The 15,559-nt window shown below is 45.1% G+C and overlaps 1 protein-coding gene across 1 annotated transcript in view; it reads right to left on the reverse strand.

Annotated features, from left to right (window-relative positions):
- Positions 1 to 2,027: 2,027 nt before the first annotated feature.
- LRRC56 (leucine rich repeat containing 56) overlaps positions 2,028 to 15,559 on the reverse strand; it is a 435,597-nt gene continuing 422,065 nt past the window's right edge. The window contains exon 15 of the mRNA XM_029582256.1: positions 2,028 to 4,033. Coding sequence (XP_029438116.1) covers positions 3,841 to 4,033 — 193 coding nt within the window. The 3' untranslated portion in view covers positions 2,028 to 3,840. The remainder of the gene's footprint in view (positions 4,034 to 15,559) is intronic.

Genomic DNA, 15,559 nt, shown 5'->3' on the forward strand with positions numbered 1-15,559 from the left:
CCTGATTCCAACTTCAGGCAAAATCCTCTGTTCGTCTCTGAAGCGGGTTCCGGCTGGAGAGCTGGAGAATGTGTGCAGGGAAGGACTTGCTTCTTGGGCTTCGTACTGGCAGAGTAGGCAGGTGGTCCCGGAAAAAGACTTGCTTCTGGCTCTGGTACTTGCTGGGCTGTCTGGGTGTGCCCTTGCCCCTCCAAGTCTCAGATTCTGTCCCACTCTCCGCACGAGCAGGTACTTCATCTCTCTCATCTCCGGGCCACACCTAGTCTTCTTCCTTCTTGATAGCAGGGAGTGCTGGTCTGCTTATGGCCCTCCTTTCATTTTCAGAGATTCTTCAGCAGTTTCCAGGGTCGCTCTCAGGATCCACTTTCCATGTTTTCTCCCAAGGTTTGCACCTTCCTTCCTTCTTCTTTGCCCCCGTCTTATACTTCCTGGCTGATTAATATGCATAATCTCATGCATAACCTTGTGGTGGGTGGAGGGTCTTTTTACTCCTCCCATTACTTCAGGAGGAGTCCTGCCACATTGCACATCTTACTCCCCTTCCCCATTTCTACGGGGGGAGAAATGCCATGTCTTTATGGCAAGCTTTCAGCCAGTGTCAGCATTTACTCTGTCTCTGACCGCCCCCCCCTAAAGGTGAGGGTCCTTCTGACCTTTGCTTGCCTTGGCTCATCTCTGTCTCTTGTTTAGGAGCTTAAGCTCTGTCTGCTGTGCTCTTATTGACAAAGGAACATGCAAAACAGGCAGATCTGATAAGGTATCCTTCAGTGTAAGAGGACAAAAGTTCTTCATTTTCCACTGGGACAATGCAGTTTTAAAGTTCACCTGGGTAAAGTCTTTTGCTGTGACAGTGCTTGGGGCCTGTCAGTTTCTTGGCTAGTATGATTCATATTTGATTCAGTGGTAAACATAAGATATCGCCCTACAGGGGAAAGGCAGATTGGTGAGGAGGGGGGTAGGCTGGAGAGAGACACTGGTGAGGAGATAGCTGGGGACTAGGAAGAAGAGGGACTGGAAGGAGAGAGACTGGTTAGGAGGGGCAGGAAGAAACAGAGGCTATGGAGAGGAGCTTGGAAGAGAGAGAGAGACAGTTGGGAGATGCTAAGAGAAAAGACTGACGTGGGGATGGACTGGAGGGAGAGAGACTTGTGGTGGGCAGGCTAGGGCAAAGTGGTGGAAAAGTAGTAAGGGAACAGAGACTGCTCGGGAGAGGCTGGAAGGAACAGACACTGGTGGATTGGGACTGGAAGACAGATAGATGGGAAGAAGTATTCACTCCCAGGCCCGCAAGGACTGCAAACAAGTCAGGTTTTCAGGATATCCCTAATGAATATGTATGACATAGATTTGTATACAATAGAGGCAGCATGCATACAAATCTCTCATCATATTCACTAAGGATAAAACCCTACCTATTTGTGGCCCTTGAAGGCTGGAAGTGAACACAACTGGACTACTATGATTGATGAGGAGATGTTAGAGTTACAGTCTGATGGGTTGGCAATTGGTAGTAGGAAGGGTAAGGGTATTAGTGGGCTGGGTTTGGGGAGAGAAATGGTGGAGAGGTCATGAGTGGGAGACAAACTGTTAGGTTGGCAGCTGGGGAAGACAGACTAGTGAGAAGGGGATTGGGAAACTGGGATAGAGACTGGGGGTGGAGCTGGAAAGACAGAGTTGAGAGACTAGTGGGATGGGCAATGAGGAGAACGATATTGGTGGAAAGGGGATAGGGAGAAAGACTCATGAGGAAAGGATGGAGGTGGGAGATTTGTGGGAAGAGGCTGGGGGTTGGCAGCTAGAGAAGGAAGTACGCTTGGGGAAAAGAAAAACTAGTGAGCGGATAATGGGAGGGTAACGGGACTGGTGGGGAGAGGGCCCCTAAAACCTCTGGATGTTGAAAAGGGATCCCTGCACCTGAAAAGTAAGGGAACCTCTGTCCTGTTGTAGCTTACATTTGCTATAATGGGCTGGGATCCCTTTGTATGTATAATTTTTAAATTAAAAAAAAAAAAGAAGGATGTGGGAGGTAGGCTGCATAATTCATGTATTTTATTGGAAGCATTTCAAATCTTTTCTACATAGCCATCTGCATTTTACATGAACTCGAAAGTACAAAAATATGATTAGTTTGTATGATAACTGGCATCACTAAAAATGTACAGTGCAGACCATGACAGAGCTGCAGATTCCTGCAAACATTCCATTCCACACCCTGTGTCCAGTCCTATAAGCTCCCATAACTGGTGGGCATCCTCATGACATCTCCATAGTGCAAACCACAGGCCGCCCCTCATAGGCATCACAGGGTATTCTCCTGTCAGCAATTCACAGGCCACTGCTCTTCAAGGAATATCAGGGCCATAACTCCTGTAGGCACTACTGGCAGCATTCTGTAGCTTAGTTATGGTCTGCAATGTATCACATCAGCCATTAAAATCAATGCAGGTTTCCTTTACACCTTATAGCCTGTCAAACAAATTTCATACCAATTTGAAAAAAAAAAAATAAAAAACCCAGCAAAAAGAATATTTCATTCTTGACTCATTAGCATCAGTCTTCTATATAACAATTTTCCAGCATCTGTAGTTGGAAACATTTACTGATAAAGAGCAAGGCTGAGCACTGGTGATTCAAACATTTTTGCAGAAAACTCCTAGAATACCATTGTCGTTTTCTGCATGACCAGATATCCTGAATCCTGGTTTGATAGTACCCAGGCACCATCCAGAATCTGATCCAAAAATATTCCCTAGGCAGAGTCTGTGGAGCTTGGTCAGGTGATATCTGGAGTACACTTCAACACATGAGCTTGTGCTGAAATTCAGCCTTCCAGATGTACTGTATTAAATTCAGGAAAACATTGGCAGCCAATTTTTACTCAAAACGCAATACTACTGGTAGGTATTGTGGTGTTTGCCCAACTGCAGTCTTCCTCTCAACAAAAAGGCTCCGCCTGATTTCCAATTATTCCAACTCGTACCACTTGCCATGGAATTTAAATCAAAATCCCATAAGAAAAAACGACTTCGGCATTAAAGTAGCATTAAACAGCTAGTCGGTCAGAAGAGGGGCTATAGTTACACTTTTCAATACCTAACTATATTTATATACAGAGCATTTCATCTGCAATGTATTATATTGTAGTGCACTGGATGCTACAAAATCATAACCTATGAGTTCTATACAAAATTCATTTGTTGGTAAAATACCAAACAGTGCATGGAATATAGTTTTGTATTGTTATGTATCTGAATTAGAAGTATTTAAATATTCATTCCTAACCAGCACTGGTTTACCTGACACAGCTTGTAATATGGTGTAGTCCCCCTTCCTCCCCATACCTTTACTCAGCGTCCTGGCTGCACACTCCTCATACACAGGAGGCCAGCAGAAACGAGTGTCTACCACTGGGGCATCCACCTGTATGCTGGAGAGCTCCTCTCCTCCTCTTTAAGGAAGGGGGAGAATACTTAAAGGAGAAGAAAGGAAAAGAAAGAATAGAAACAGTTCCACAGAAATTCAACAACAAAGCAGATTAATGAGGAGCTGGCCAAATGACAGCTTTCCCCCCTTTTGATACCATGAATATATTCTTTTCATTTGCTGCATCCCAACAGTATTTACTGTCTTTCAGAGACTGACAATGCCTTCGCTTAGTACGGAAAATGATCCTTCACTTCTCCCTGGCTACAGCGCTCCATCCAGTATTGTGCTGTGGGACATGGATGCTGACTGAGACGGCACAGCATTAACTTGCCCATCTTTAAAATGGTGCACAAGCAATGCACTGATTCCGTATTAGCACTTTCTAGCCCAGCATTCAGCCGCTCCCAGAGTACTTTATGATGAACTTGAGGTCTTGCTTGGAAAACTCAGGAAAGCAGGTCGGTTTGGTAGCTTCTGTAAGGCAGCCTTAGATGTCAGAGGACGAACAGAGTTCAGCAAAGTGAGTCTCTCCGAAGTTTTAGCAGATGAGCGTATGACTGGCTGATGCGCGACAATAACTTCAGGGGAATTCGTACTTATAGCAGGTCTGAGAAAAAGGAGACAAAGGAAAAACAATAAACACTAAACAGTTACTGGATAACTGAGCAGACTGGCACAGGAACAGACCTCCGGGACTGAATGGTTCAAAGAATAAATACAGAGAGAAAGAGTTTGTCACCAGTAGGACTGGATGACTTAGTGAACTGAAGCAGGCTTTCACAGACTCTTCTTTAGGACTAGATAACAGAGTGGATTATGTTTATTTATTTATTTAAATGATTTTATATACCGATAGCCGTTTGCACATCGTATCGGTTTCCAGAAAACTAAAACTTTTTGACAGTGTCATTAAACAGAACTTTTGGCACTGCCATTACATAGAACAGTAAACTTTACATACAAAAGAAGAACATCAGCAAACAGAAACTGGGTAACTATTTACAAGGAACGAAGGTTCCTAAATTGGGAGCAGATGAAGGAGAAGTTAACAAAACGTACATTGTGATGGTAATACACGTAAGGCACTGTAAATATATAAGGAAATCATATCATGTTCTAGGAAAATGGTCCAAGCTCACTCATACATAGCAGACTGCAACTCCAAAAGCAGCAGAATGACCCACATCTGAGTGGTTCCTCTTCCTTGTTGCATGGAATTCCTAATACATTTATTTCTCTGACATTTCAGTCTGGGCACATATGTGGTTAAATGCTGGTTCCTGAAGGGTTATTTTCAGGGACCCTAATGGGTGCTAGCTTCAGTATCAGCATTAGCTATTGCCCATATAGGACGTATATAATGTGCACTAATTGCAAGCATGTTACCATTACTGCTGGTTCCCAAACACTAATACGTATGCAAATGGGAAAATTATTTTCTAATGGGCTCATTAAGTAGTAATCCTAGATATAATATATAGCATTAATAACCAAAACAGTTAATATAAGTCACTTAAGGCAGGTAAGTTATCTATAACTCTGATGTAATTTCCCCTCTTGTTTGATGTAATTTCCAACTTTGGTTCTATGTAAACCGACGTGATATGTACTAGTACAGGCACATCAGTATATAAAAGCCTTAAAATAAATAAATAAATAACTCTGAAGATATAGTTAACTATATCTGCTGGATATAGCATGTGCTACTGGACTGATGGATCTCTACATCATCTCCCACCCTTTGGGGCCTGTACCCAACCCAATCAACATAAATACAGCTTCCATGGCCCTCCCTACCCTCTCAATCTCTACTATGTAGATGTTGGGACTCGTAAAACCCCCTCCTAATCCCAATTTATAGGTACAAAATTCCCTCCTGAATTCTCAACAGCAGGAAGGAAATAGCATTTTCCTGTTGGCATAGTGCCAAATGGAAAAGGAAAATTAGTTCTTACCTGTTAATTTTTGTTCCTGTAGTACCACGGATCAGTCCAGACTGTGGGTTAAGCCTCCTTTCCAGCAGGTGGAGACAGACTAAAACTGAAAGGATATCCTATATGAGGACAGAGCCTATCCTGTAACCCTTCAGTATAACCATTGTCAAAGCAGAAAACAACAAAACCAGAATAGGATCAAGCAAGTAACCAGAAAGCTCAATGGAGCAGATGTAGAACAATGTCATAGATATGGTATGACTAACCGCTCTTGCATATACTTGGTGCTGGGCAACCAAGGCTTCCAGTGTATTTACTCAGTATTCATGCACAAAAAAGATGTGTGTAAATCTACAAATCTGCAAGAGAAACAAGCTTCGAGAGGACGGAAAAAAAGCCAAACAGGGAAGGGCGTCTGGACTTATCCGTGGTACTACAGGAATGAAAATTAACAGGTAAGAACTAATTTTCCTTTCCTTGTACGTACCCGGATCAGTCCAGACTGTGGGATGTACCAAAGCTTCCCTAAACCGGGTGGGACAGAGACAGTCCCGCTCGAAGCACTTGTAGCACAAAAGAACCAAGAAGCAGAGCTTGCACCTCCAGGCGGTAGTGTCAAGCAAAAGTATGCAAGGACGTCCAAGTGGCGGCACTGCAAATCTCTGCGGAGAGAGACCGATTGGACTGTCCGCCAGGAGTAGCTTGAGAACACAGAGAAGGAGCCGTAAGGCCCTCAGGAACTGCCCGACCTCGACAAAGATAGGCCGAGGAGATCGCTTCCTTCAACCACCACGCAATAGTGGTCTTAGAAGCCAGCTTACCCCGAATGGGCACACTCCAGAGGACAAAAGATGAACAGAGACCTGAAAGCCATGGGTAACCTGGAGATAGCGAAGTAGAACTCGTTTGGTATCAAGTTTACGGAAATCGTCCCCAGTCGCAGGGGAAAACGCAGGGAGTCCTGCCGACAGGTTGACATGGAGGTTAGAAGAACCTTCACTAAGAAGGAAGGGCAGTCATGAGGGATACCCCGGAAATCGGAAAATCGCAAAAACAAAAGGTTCCCGACAGGACAGTGAGTTGGATCAACCGAGATCCGACGAGCAGAAGAGGATAGCGAGCAGAAAGAACAGTCTTAAGCGTAAGAGCTTTCAAGGTAGCGCGACGGAGAGGTTCGAACAGAGCCGCACAGAGGGCCCGAAGGATCAGATTAAAAACTCCCTGACGGGCAAGCGGCCGAGAAGGTGGATGTAGATGCTTGACGCCCTTCAAGCACCAATCACATCATCCGGGTGACCCGCTCACAGATGACATTCTACCCGACCCAGGAGAGAGCCGAGAGAGAAGATCTTCTTGGGGAAGAGAGGACCAACTAGATCGGGGCGGAGAGTGCTGAGATACCCGACTCCGTACAAACAGCTTCACACACGTTCCAGATACGTGCGTACACCAGGGAAGTTGACTGTTTCCGGGCCCGCAGAAAGGTGGAGAAGACCTCCTCCTAATAGCCCTTGCGCCTTAGGCGTCTTTCAAAAACCAGGCTGCTAGACAGGAGCGATCGCCTGGTCAAAAAATACAGGTCCTTGACGAAGGAGCCGAGGAAGATGGCGTAGCCGCAGAAGTCCGTCCGGCGCTAGGTTGAGAAAATTCGCGAACCACGGCCTGCGCGGCCACTTTGGTGCTACCAGAACCACGGGACCCCAGTGGAACATAAGAACATAAGAAATGCCATACTGGGTCAGACCAAGGGTCCAGCAAGCCCAGCATCCTGTTTTCCAACAGTGGCCAATCCAGGCCATAAGAACCTGGCAAGCACCCAAAAACTAAGTCTATTCCATGTAACCATTGCTAATGGCAGTGGCTATTCTCTAAGTGAACTTAATAGCAGGTAATGGACTTCTCCTCCAAGAACTTATCCAATCCTTTTTTAAACCACAGCTATACTAACTGCACGAACCACATTCTCTGGCAACAAATTCCAGAGTTTAATTGTGCGTTGAGTAAAAAAGAACTTTCTCCGATTAGTTTTAAATGTGCCCCATGCTAACTTCATGGAGTGTCCCCTAGTCTTTCTACTATCCGAAAGAGTAAATAACCGATTCACATCTACCCGTTCTAGACCTCTCATGATTTTAAACACCTCTATCATATCCCCCCCTCAGTCGTCTCTTCTCCAAGCTGAAAAGTCCTAACCTCTTTAGTCTTTCCTCATAGGGGAGTTGTTCCATTCCCCTTATCATTTTGGTAGCCCTTCTCTGTACCTTCTCCATCGCAATTATATCTTTTTGAGATGCGGTGACCAGAATTGTACACAGTATTCAAGGTGCGGTCTCACCATGGAGCGATACAGAGGCATTATGACATTTTCCGTTTTATTCATCATTCCTTTTCTAATAATTCCCAACATTCTGTTTGCTTTTTTGACTGCTGCAGCACACTGAACCGACGATTTCAATGTGTTATCCACTATGACACCTAGATCTCTTTCTTGGGTTGTAGCACCTAATATGGAACCCAACATCGTGTACTTATAGCATGGGTTATTTTTCCCTATATGCATCACCTTGCACTTATCCACATTAAATTTCATCTGCCATTTGGATGCCCAATTTTCCAGTCTCACAAGGTCTTCCTGCAATTTATCACAATCTGCTTGTGATTTAACTACTCTGAACAATTTTGTGTCATCTGCAAATTTGATTATCTCACTCGTCGTATTTCTTTCCAGATCATTTATAAATATATTGAACAGTAAGGGTCCCAATACAGATCCCTGAGGCACTCCACTGTCCACTCCCTTCCACTGAGAAAATTGCCCATTTAATCCTACTCTCTGTTTCCTGTCTTTTAGCCAGTTTGCAATCCACGAAAGGACATCCCCACGTATCCCATGACTTTTTACTTTTCCTAGAAACCTCTCATGAGGAACTTTGTCAAACGCCTTCTGAAATCCAAGTATACTATATCTACCGGTTCACCTTTATCCACATGTTTATTAACTCCTTCAAAAAGTGAAGCAGATTTGTGAGGCAAGACTTGCCCTGGGTAAAGCCATGCTGACTTTGTTCCATTAAACCATGTCTTTCTGTTATGTTCTGTGATTTTGATGTTTAGAACACTTTCCACTATTTTTCCTGGCACTGAAGTCAGGCTAACCGGTCTGTAGTTTCCCGGATCGCCCCTGGAGCCCTTTTTAAATATTGGGGTTACATTTGCTATCCTCCAGTCTTCAGGTACAATGGATGATTTTAATGATAAGTTACAAATTTTTACTAATAGGTCTGAAATTTCATTTTTTAGTTCCTTCAGAACTCTGGGGTGTATACCATCCGGTCCAGGTGATTACTACTCTTCAGTTTGTCAATCAGGCCTACCACATCTTCTAGGTTCACCGTGATTTGATTCAGTCCATCTGAATCATTACCCATGAAAACCTTCTCCATTATGGGTACCTCCCCAACATCCTCTTCAGTAAACACCGAAGCAAAGAAATCATTTAATCTTTCCGCGATGGCCTTATCTTCTCTAAGTGCCCCTTTAACCCTCGATCATCTAACGGTCCAACGACTCCCTCACAGGCTTTCTGCTTCGGATATATTTAAAAAAGTTTTTACTGTGAGTTTTTGCCTCTACAGCCAACTTCTTTTCAAATTCTCTCTTAGCCTGTCTTATCAATGTCTTACATTTAACTTGCCAATGTTTATGCTTTATCCTATTTTCTTCTGTTGGATCCTTCTTCCAATTTTTGAATGAAGATCTTTTGCTAAAATAGCTTCTTTCACCTCCCTTTTAACCATGCCGGTAATCGTTTTGCCTTCTTTCCACCTTTCTTAATGTGTGGAATTCATCTGGACTGTGCTTCTAGAATGGTATTTTTTAACAATGACCACGCCTCTTGGACATTTTTTACTTTTGTAGCTGCTCCTTTCAGTTTTTTTCTAACAATTTTTCTCATTTTATCAAAGTTTCCCTTTTGAAAGTTTAGCACGAGAGCCTTGGATTTGCACACTGTTCCTTTTCCAGTCATTAAATCAAATTTGATCATATTATGATCACTATTGCCAAGCGGCCCCACCACCGTTACCTCTCTCACCAAGTCCTGTGCTCCACTGAGAATTAGATCTAAAATTGCTCCCTCTCTCGTCGGTTCCTGAACCAATTGCTCCATAAAGCTATCATTTATTCCATCCAGGAACGTTATCTCTCTAGCGTGACCTGATGATACATTTACCCAGTCTATATTGGGGTAATTGAAGTCTCCCATTATTACTGCGCTACCAATTTGGTTAGCTTCCCTAATTTCTCTTAGCATTTCACTGTCCATCTCACCATCTTGACCAGGTGGACGGTAGTATACCCCTATCACTGTAGTCTTCCCTGATACACAAGGGATTTCTACCCATAAAGATTCAATTTTGTATTTAGTCTCATGCAGGATGTTTATCCTGTTGGACTCTATGCCATCCCGGACATAAAGCGCCACACCTCCTCCCGACTGCTCCTCTCTGTCATTGTTCCATTCTTCTGAGAACTTTCCCGACCAGGGGCCATATGGGGGGGGGGGGGGGGGGAACACGTACAGAAGGAGGTCCGCTGGCCAAGGGAGAGCCAAGCATCTACGCCCTCCAAGCCGTGTTCCCTCCAGCAGCGGAAGAACCAATTTGCCTTGGCATTGCAAAGGGTCGCCAAAAGGCCCAGGTGGTGGGGGACCACTTGTCGACGATGAGATTCATGGCTGCGTCAGAGAGTTCCCACTCCCCGGGATCGAGCGACTGACGACTGAGAAAATCAGCCTGAAGACTCCCCTTGCCCACAATGTGGGAGGCCGCCGGGCACTGTAGATGTCGCTCTGCCCAGGCGAAGAGACTGCTGGTTTCCAGGGCCATCAGCGGACTGCGGGCGCCTCCTTGGCGATTGATAAGACACAGTGGAGGAGCTGTCTGACAAGACCCGTAACACCTTGCCGCGGATAAGGGGGAGAAACTGCAGAAGAACATCGCCCGAGCCTCCAACCAAATGATGTGCCAGTGAGACTGAGCTGCCGGTCAGATTCCCTGGGCGTACTGGGAGAGACAGACCGCACCCTAGCCCGAGAGACTGGTGTACGTGGTTACTATCGTCCACTGAGGGACTTGGAGAGGCTGCCCCTGTAGCAAATGAGGAAGGGAAAGCCACGACTGCAAGTCGGTGATGGTAAGGCCCAAAAAACGGGAGGACTGTGTGAAACTGTTCTGACACTGTCTGCCAACGGGACAGCAAAGCTTTCTGGAACGGTCGCAAATGAACAAAAGCCCAAGGGACAAGGTCGATGGCAGAAGCCAAGGGGCCCGAGACCTGCAGGCAGACACAGGCCATCGGAGAAGGCAGCAAGATCCGACTCTGAAACCGACCGATCAACACAAGAGCCCGCGCGTGAGGCAAGAAGACCTTGCCCACCCGGTTGTCGAAGTGGGCTCCCAGGAAGCCTAACTCCTGGGAGGGCTGAAGGTAGCTCTTGGAGAAATTTAGTATGCACCCGAGAGTCGCGAGGAGAGCTAACACGCGATCCACCGCCTGCCGTCAAGAGCCTCCGCCTTGGCCCTGACGAGCCAGGCGTCCAGGTAGAGGTGAACAAGGATCCCTTACTGGCGGACAGCAGCTGCCACCACCACGACTTTGGGGAAGGCGCGAGGTGCCGTCACGAGACCAAAGGGAAGCGCCCTGAACTAGAAGTCCCGGTGGAGGATGTGAACGCGAAGAGACTACGGTAGCCGTGATGAATCGGAATATGGAAATACGTCTCTGTCAAAGCAAGTGAGGCAAGGAACTCTCCGGGGCGAAACGGCACGAGGACCACTCGCAGAGTTTTCATGCGGAAAGCGGGATCTTGAGAACCCAGTTTCCTCTTGTGAGGTCTAAGATTGGATGAAGACCCGTCCTGTTAGGGAACAACGAAGTAAATAGAATACTGGCCTTTGGCAAGTTTGCTGTCTGGAACTGGGACCACCACGCCCAGACACAGGGGCCAGGTGGGGGTTTGCTCCACCACTTGCCGCTGAGACACATGGGGAAATAGAAAAAGGATCTCGAGAATCTCGAGCAAAGCGAAGGTGTACCCGTCTCTGAGGACGTCGAGGACCCACTGGTCCGACGTGAATTTGACCCATGCCACGAAAAACAGGGAGAGTCGACTGCCTAGGAAGGGGACCGAGGAATGAGTCAAGTGAACTTCTTTGTGTGGCAGGCGTAAGGATGGAGCGCGTGGGCTGGCCCTTGCGAAAGGGATGGCGCCCACGGAGAGGCTGCGACCAAGACTGCGAGCAAGATGGAAAAACCCCCCCTGAGGAGTCACCCTACCCGCGTGTGATATATCGCCTCTGGCCCAGATAACGTGGACGAGAGGGTGTAAAGGAACGGGATGGTTTCGGACGGTCCTCCGGAAGCCTATGGACCTTCCTTTCCCCCAAGGAATCCAGAGTTCCTCAAGGTCCTTGCCAAGGAGCAGCTTACTTTGGAACAGCAACGTGCCCAACCGCGCTTTGGAGGACGGATCGGCCGACCAATGGCGCAGCCAAAGGAGCCGTATGGCGGACCTCGTCGAAGCCATCGCTTTTGCTTGGATGTGGAGAAGGTCGTATGTGCAGCCTCTGCCCCCGGGGGCCCCGGTTGCAGAGCAACTTTGAACCCACCTGAGACCTGCTCGCAGCATGAGACTGCTGCAAATAGGCGCACGCACCCCCAGCGCCAGGACATCAAAAATGCGCATCTCATGAGCCTTGAGCATGCGGAACTGGGCGGCTTTAAAAGCCGGGAAACCCTCCTGTATCATGATCGCATAAGTAGTCCATGGAGGGATTATTGTCTTGTTTTTTTTTTAAATCTAAGCATACCTCAGTGTGGGAGAGCTTGTCTAGTGCACGGCCCGCCCAGAGTCCCGTCTCGGGAGCGTTGCATTCCCGCAGGCGCTACAACTTGTGTGTGGGGATGAGAGGGAAAGGCGATTGCCGGATCCCTAATTCCCGCCAGGACCGGGTCCATATCCTTGGGCAAAGAGGCCATAAGGGAGTCCGAAGACCCTGGGGTCGTCCCCCTCCAGAGGTGGAAGGGTATCCCTCCGCATCCAGATTGGCGGCAGAATCCGGGGGTACTGGATCCACCGGGAGGTTGGGGGAGGGGCAACCCCGGGACCACCCATGTCTCAAGGGACCACGGGGGCTCCGCAGCCGGTCTAACCGTCAATGGCGCGGAGCGGGTATATATATTTTGTTTTTTGCCGGGGGGGGGCAAGGGGGGGAACCTTCCTCCTCCTCCTGCAGGCTAGCTAAATAAAATCTATGCAGGAGGACAAAATTAAGCCTTTGTTTCTCTTTATAAAAGATGTTGAATCCAAATTGCAATTGATTATATCATAGTTGATGTTAAAAGTCTGGAAGAGATTTCTTGTTAAATTTCTAAAGAATATGTATTTACTTTGTAATATTTTTTTGAAATCAATAAATATATAAATACAAAAAAAAAAACCAAAAAAACAAAGAATCTAGACTGATCAGCGGGGTTTTTAAAGGCTGGGGCTTATAGGGGGGAAGGGAGGCTAATAAACTAGAGGAGTTTTGAAAGTCCTATCCCTTAACTGGGCGAACTGGGAAAAATGGCAATGGCGTTGGCACATGTGCCTTTTAAAATCCCACTTGCGCAGCTGCAGCAGCATTTGTTAGAAAATGGCCACTTTCCTGTGCATGGGCTGACAAACATGTGAATGACCGCGCACCAGTTTGAAAGTTTCCGCCCCTAAGCATTCTTTAAAAGTAATGTTTTAAGCTGCTTTGTGAAAGAGTTATAACTCGCCTCTTTCCAGAACTGTGCAGACAGGGAGTTCTATAACCAAGGGCCTGAGATTGCAAAAGATTTCTCTTTATATTCTAATCAATCATACTGATCAGAGCATGAGAATACCTAGAAAACATTGTCCAAACAGATCTTAATGCTCTTCTCAGTCAGTCTATAGATTTTCAAAAGTAAGGAGACACAAGAATGGATATCATAACTTAGCACTTTATGAATCAGTGTCAAGATTTTGAACTTTGTTATTCACAATACCAGCAACTACTGAAGAGGATATTGGGGAGGTACCAGTACTGGAGAAGGTTTTCATGGGTAACGATTCAGATGGACTGAACCAAATCACGATGAACCTAGAAGATGTGGTAGACCTGATTGACAAACTGAAGAGTAGTAAATCACCTGGACCGGATGGTATACACCCCAGAGTTCTGAAAGAACTATAAAATGAAATTTCAGACCTATTAGTAAAAATGTGTAACCTATCATTAAAATCATCCATTGTATCTGAAGACTGGAGGATAGCTAATGTAATCCCAATATTTAAAAAGGGCTCCAGGGGTGATCCTGGAAACTACAGACTGGTTAGCTTGACTTCAGTGCCAGGAAAAATAGTGGAAAGTGTTCTAAACATCAAAATCACAGAACATATAGAAAGACATGGTTTAATGGAACAAAGTCAGCATGGCTTTACCCAAGGCAAGTCTTGCCTCACAAATCTGCTTCACTTTTTTGAAGGAGTTAATAAACATGTGGATAAAGGTGAACTGGTAGATGTAGTATACTTGGATTTTCAGAAGGCGTTTGACAAAGTTCCTCATGAGAGGCTTCTAGGAAAAGTAAAAAGTTATGGGATAGGTGGCGATGTCCTTTCGTGGATTACAAACTGGCTAAAAGACAGGAAACAGAGAGTAGGATTAAATAGACAATTTTCTCAGTGGAAGAGGGTAAACAGTGGAGTGCCTCAGGGATCTGTACTTAAACCGGTTATTTCAATATTTTTATAAATGATCTAGAAAGGAATATGATGAGTAAGGTAATCAAATTTGCAGATGATACAAAATTGTTCAGAGTAGTTAAATCACAAGAGGATTGTGAGAAATGGCAGGAAGACCTTGCGCGACTGGAAGATTGGGCATCCAAATGGCAGATGAAATTTAATGTGGACAATTGCAAGGTGATGCATATAGGGAAAAATAAACCATGCTGTAGTTACATGATGTTAGGTTCCATATTAGGAGCTAAAACCCAGAAAAAAAGATCTAGGCGCCATAGTGGATAATACATTGAAATAGTCTGCTCAGTGTGTTGCGGCAGTCAAAAAAGTCATAAGATTCAAGTCCTTAGACCAAGAAAATATTTAAAAGTCTCCAATGGTAGAAAGTTTCAATGAATAAGGAAGCAGTTTGATTTTTGAAACAAAACATTTTAGAGAGATTGAAGGACATAATTTTAGGTGAAGAGGATATCACATTTTTTAATAAATTGAATAAAATAAAGTATTCCATAAAGTTTCAAAAAATTTAACAAAATAAAGCGAGTGGGAGGGAGGTAAGTTGATGATTATATCACAAAAAATGAGGCAAGACCGTAGAGGCATGCATCAAAATATATGAAACTTACCCCATCCCGCAACTAATTATTTTTTAATTATTACTCAACAAATTGCTATTTTATAAAAACGCAAAATAGGGTGAGATTATTATTTTTTGGATACAAGATTAATGGAATGACTGGCATGTCTCATGCCACTCTGCCTTATGCTATGCCCCTCATCATACTGTTCGGATCCTTGTGCCATGCGGGCTTGCTGCCACGCACAGATTTTACACCTTTCTGCCACTGTACCTTCCTAGCATCCTCCAGCTCTTGCACTTTGAGGTCTTCTTTCTAATCTGTAATGCTGCTGCACACCTCTCCTATACTTCTGAAATCTTGAAATCCTGTAAGCCTGGTATCCTTTTGTCCCTTTGCGGAGCCTTAAGCTACTAGTCATGCCACTTTGCCATACTCTAAAATACCTTGCAGTTTTTCCCTCCTTTTAATGATTTCTTCTTCTAACAAGTTTCATTAGAATTCACAAAAAAATTATATATATATATATATATATATCACTACTCTGCAGCCAAGAATAGACTGTAATGCTTCCCCCATAGATTTTAATGGAAAACAAACATTTTTTTTCATATTGAAATTAATGAATTTTACAGCTTCATGGAGCAGCTGGTCCTGGATCAGACATGGGGATGGAGGAGGGGGGGGGGGGGAAGGGAAGAGCTACTTTAGATCTAGTTCTCAGTGGAATGCAGTCCCTGATGTACAGTGGCAGAGTTGCTTAGCAGTAGTGATCGGAATGTAATCAAATTTGATCATCACTAAAG

Source organism: Rhinatrema bivittatum, chromosome 17 (genome assembly GCF_901001135.1).
Source record: "Rhinatrema bivittatum chromosome 17, aRhiBiv1.1, whole genome shotgun sequence".
In the NCBI taxonomy this organism is placed as follows: Eukaryota; Metazoa; Chordata; class Amphibia; order Gymnophiona; family Rhinatrematidae; genus Rhinatrema; species Rhinatrema bivittatum.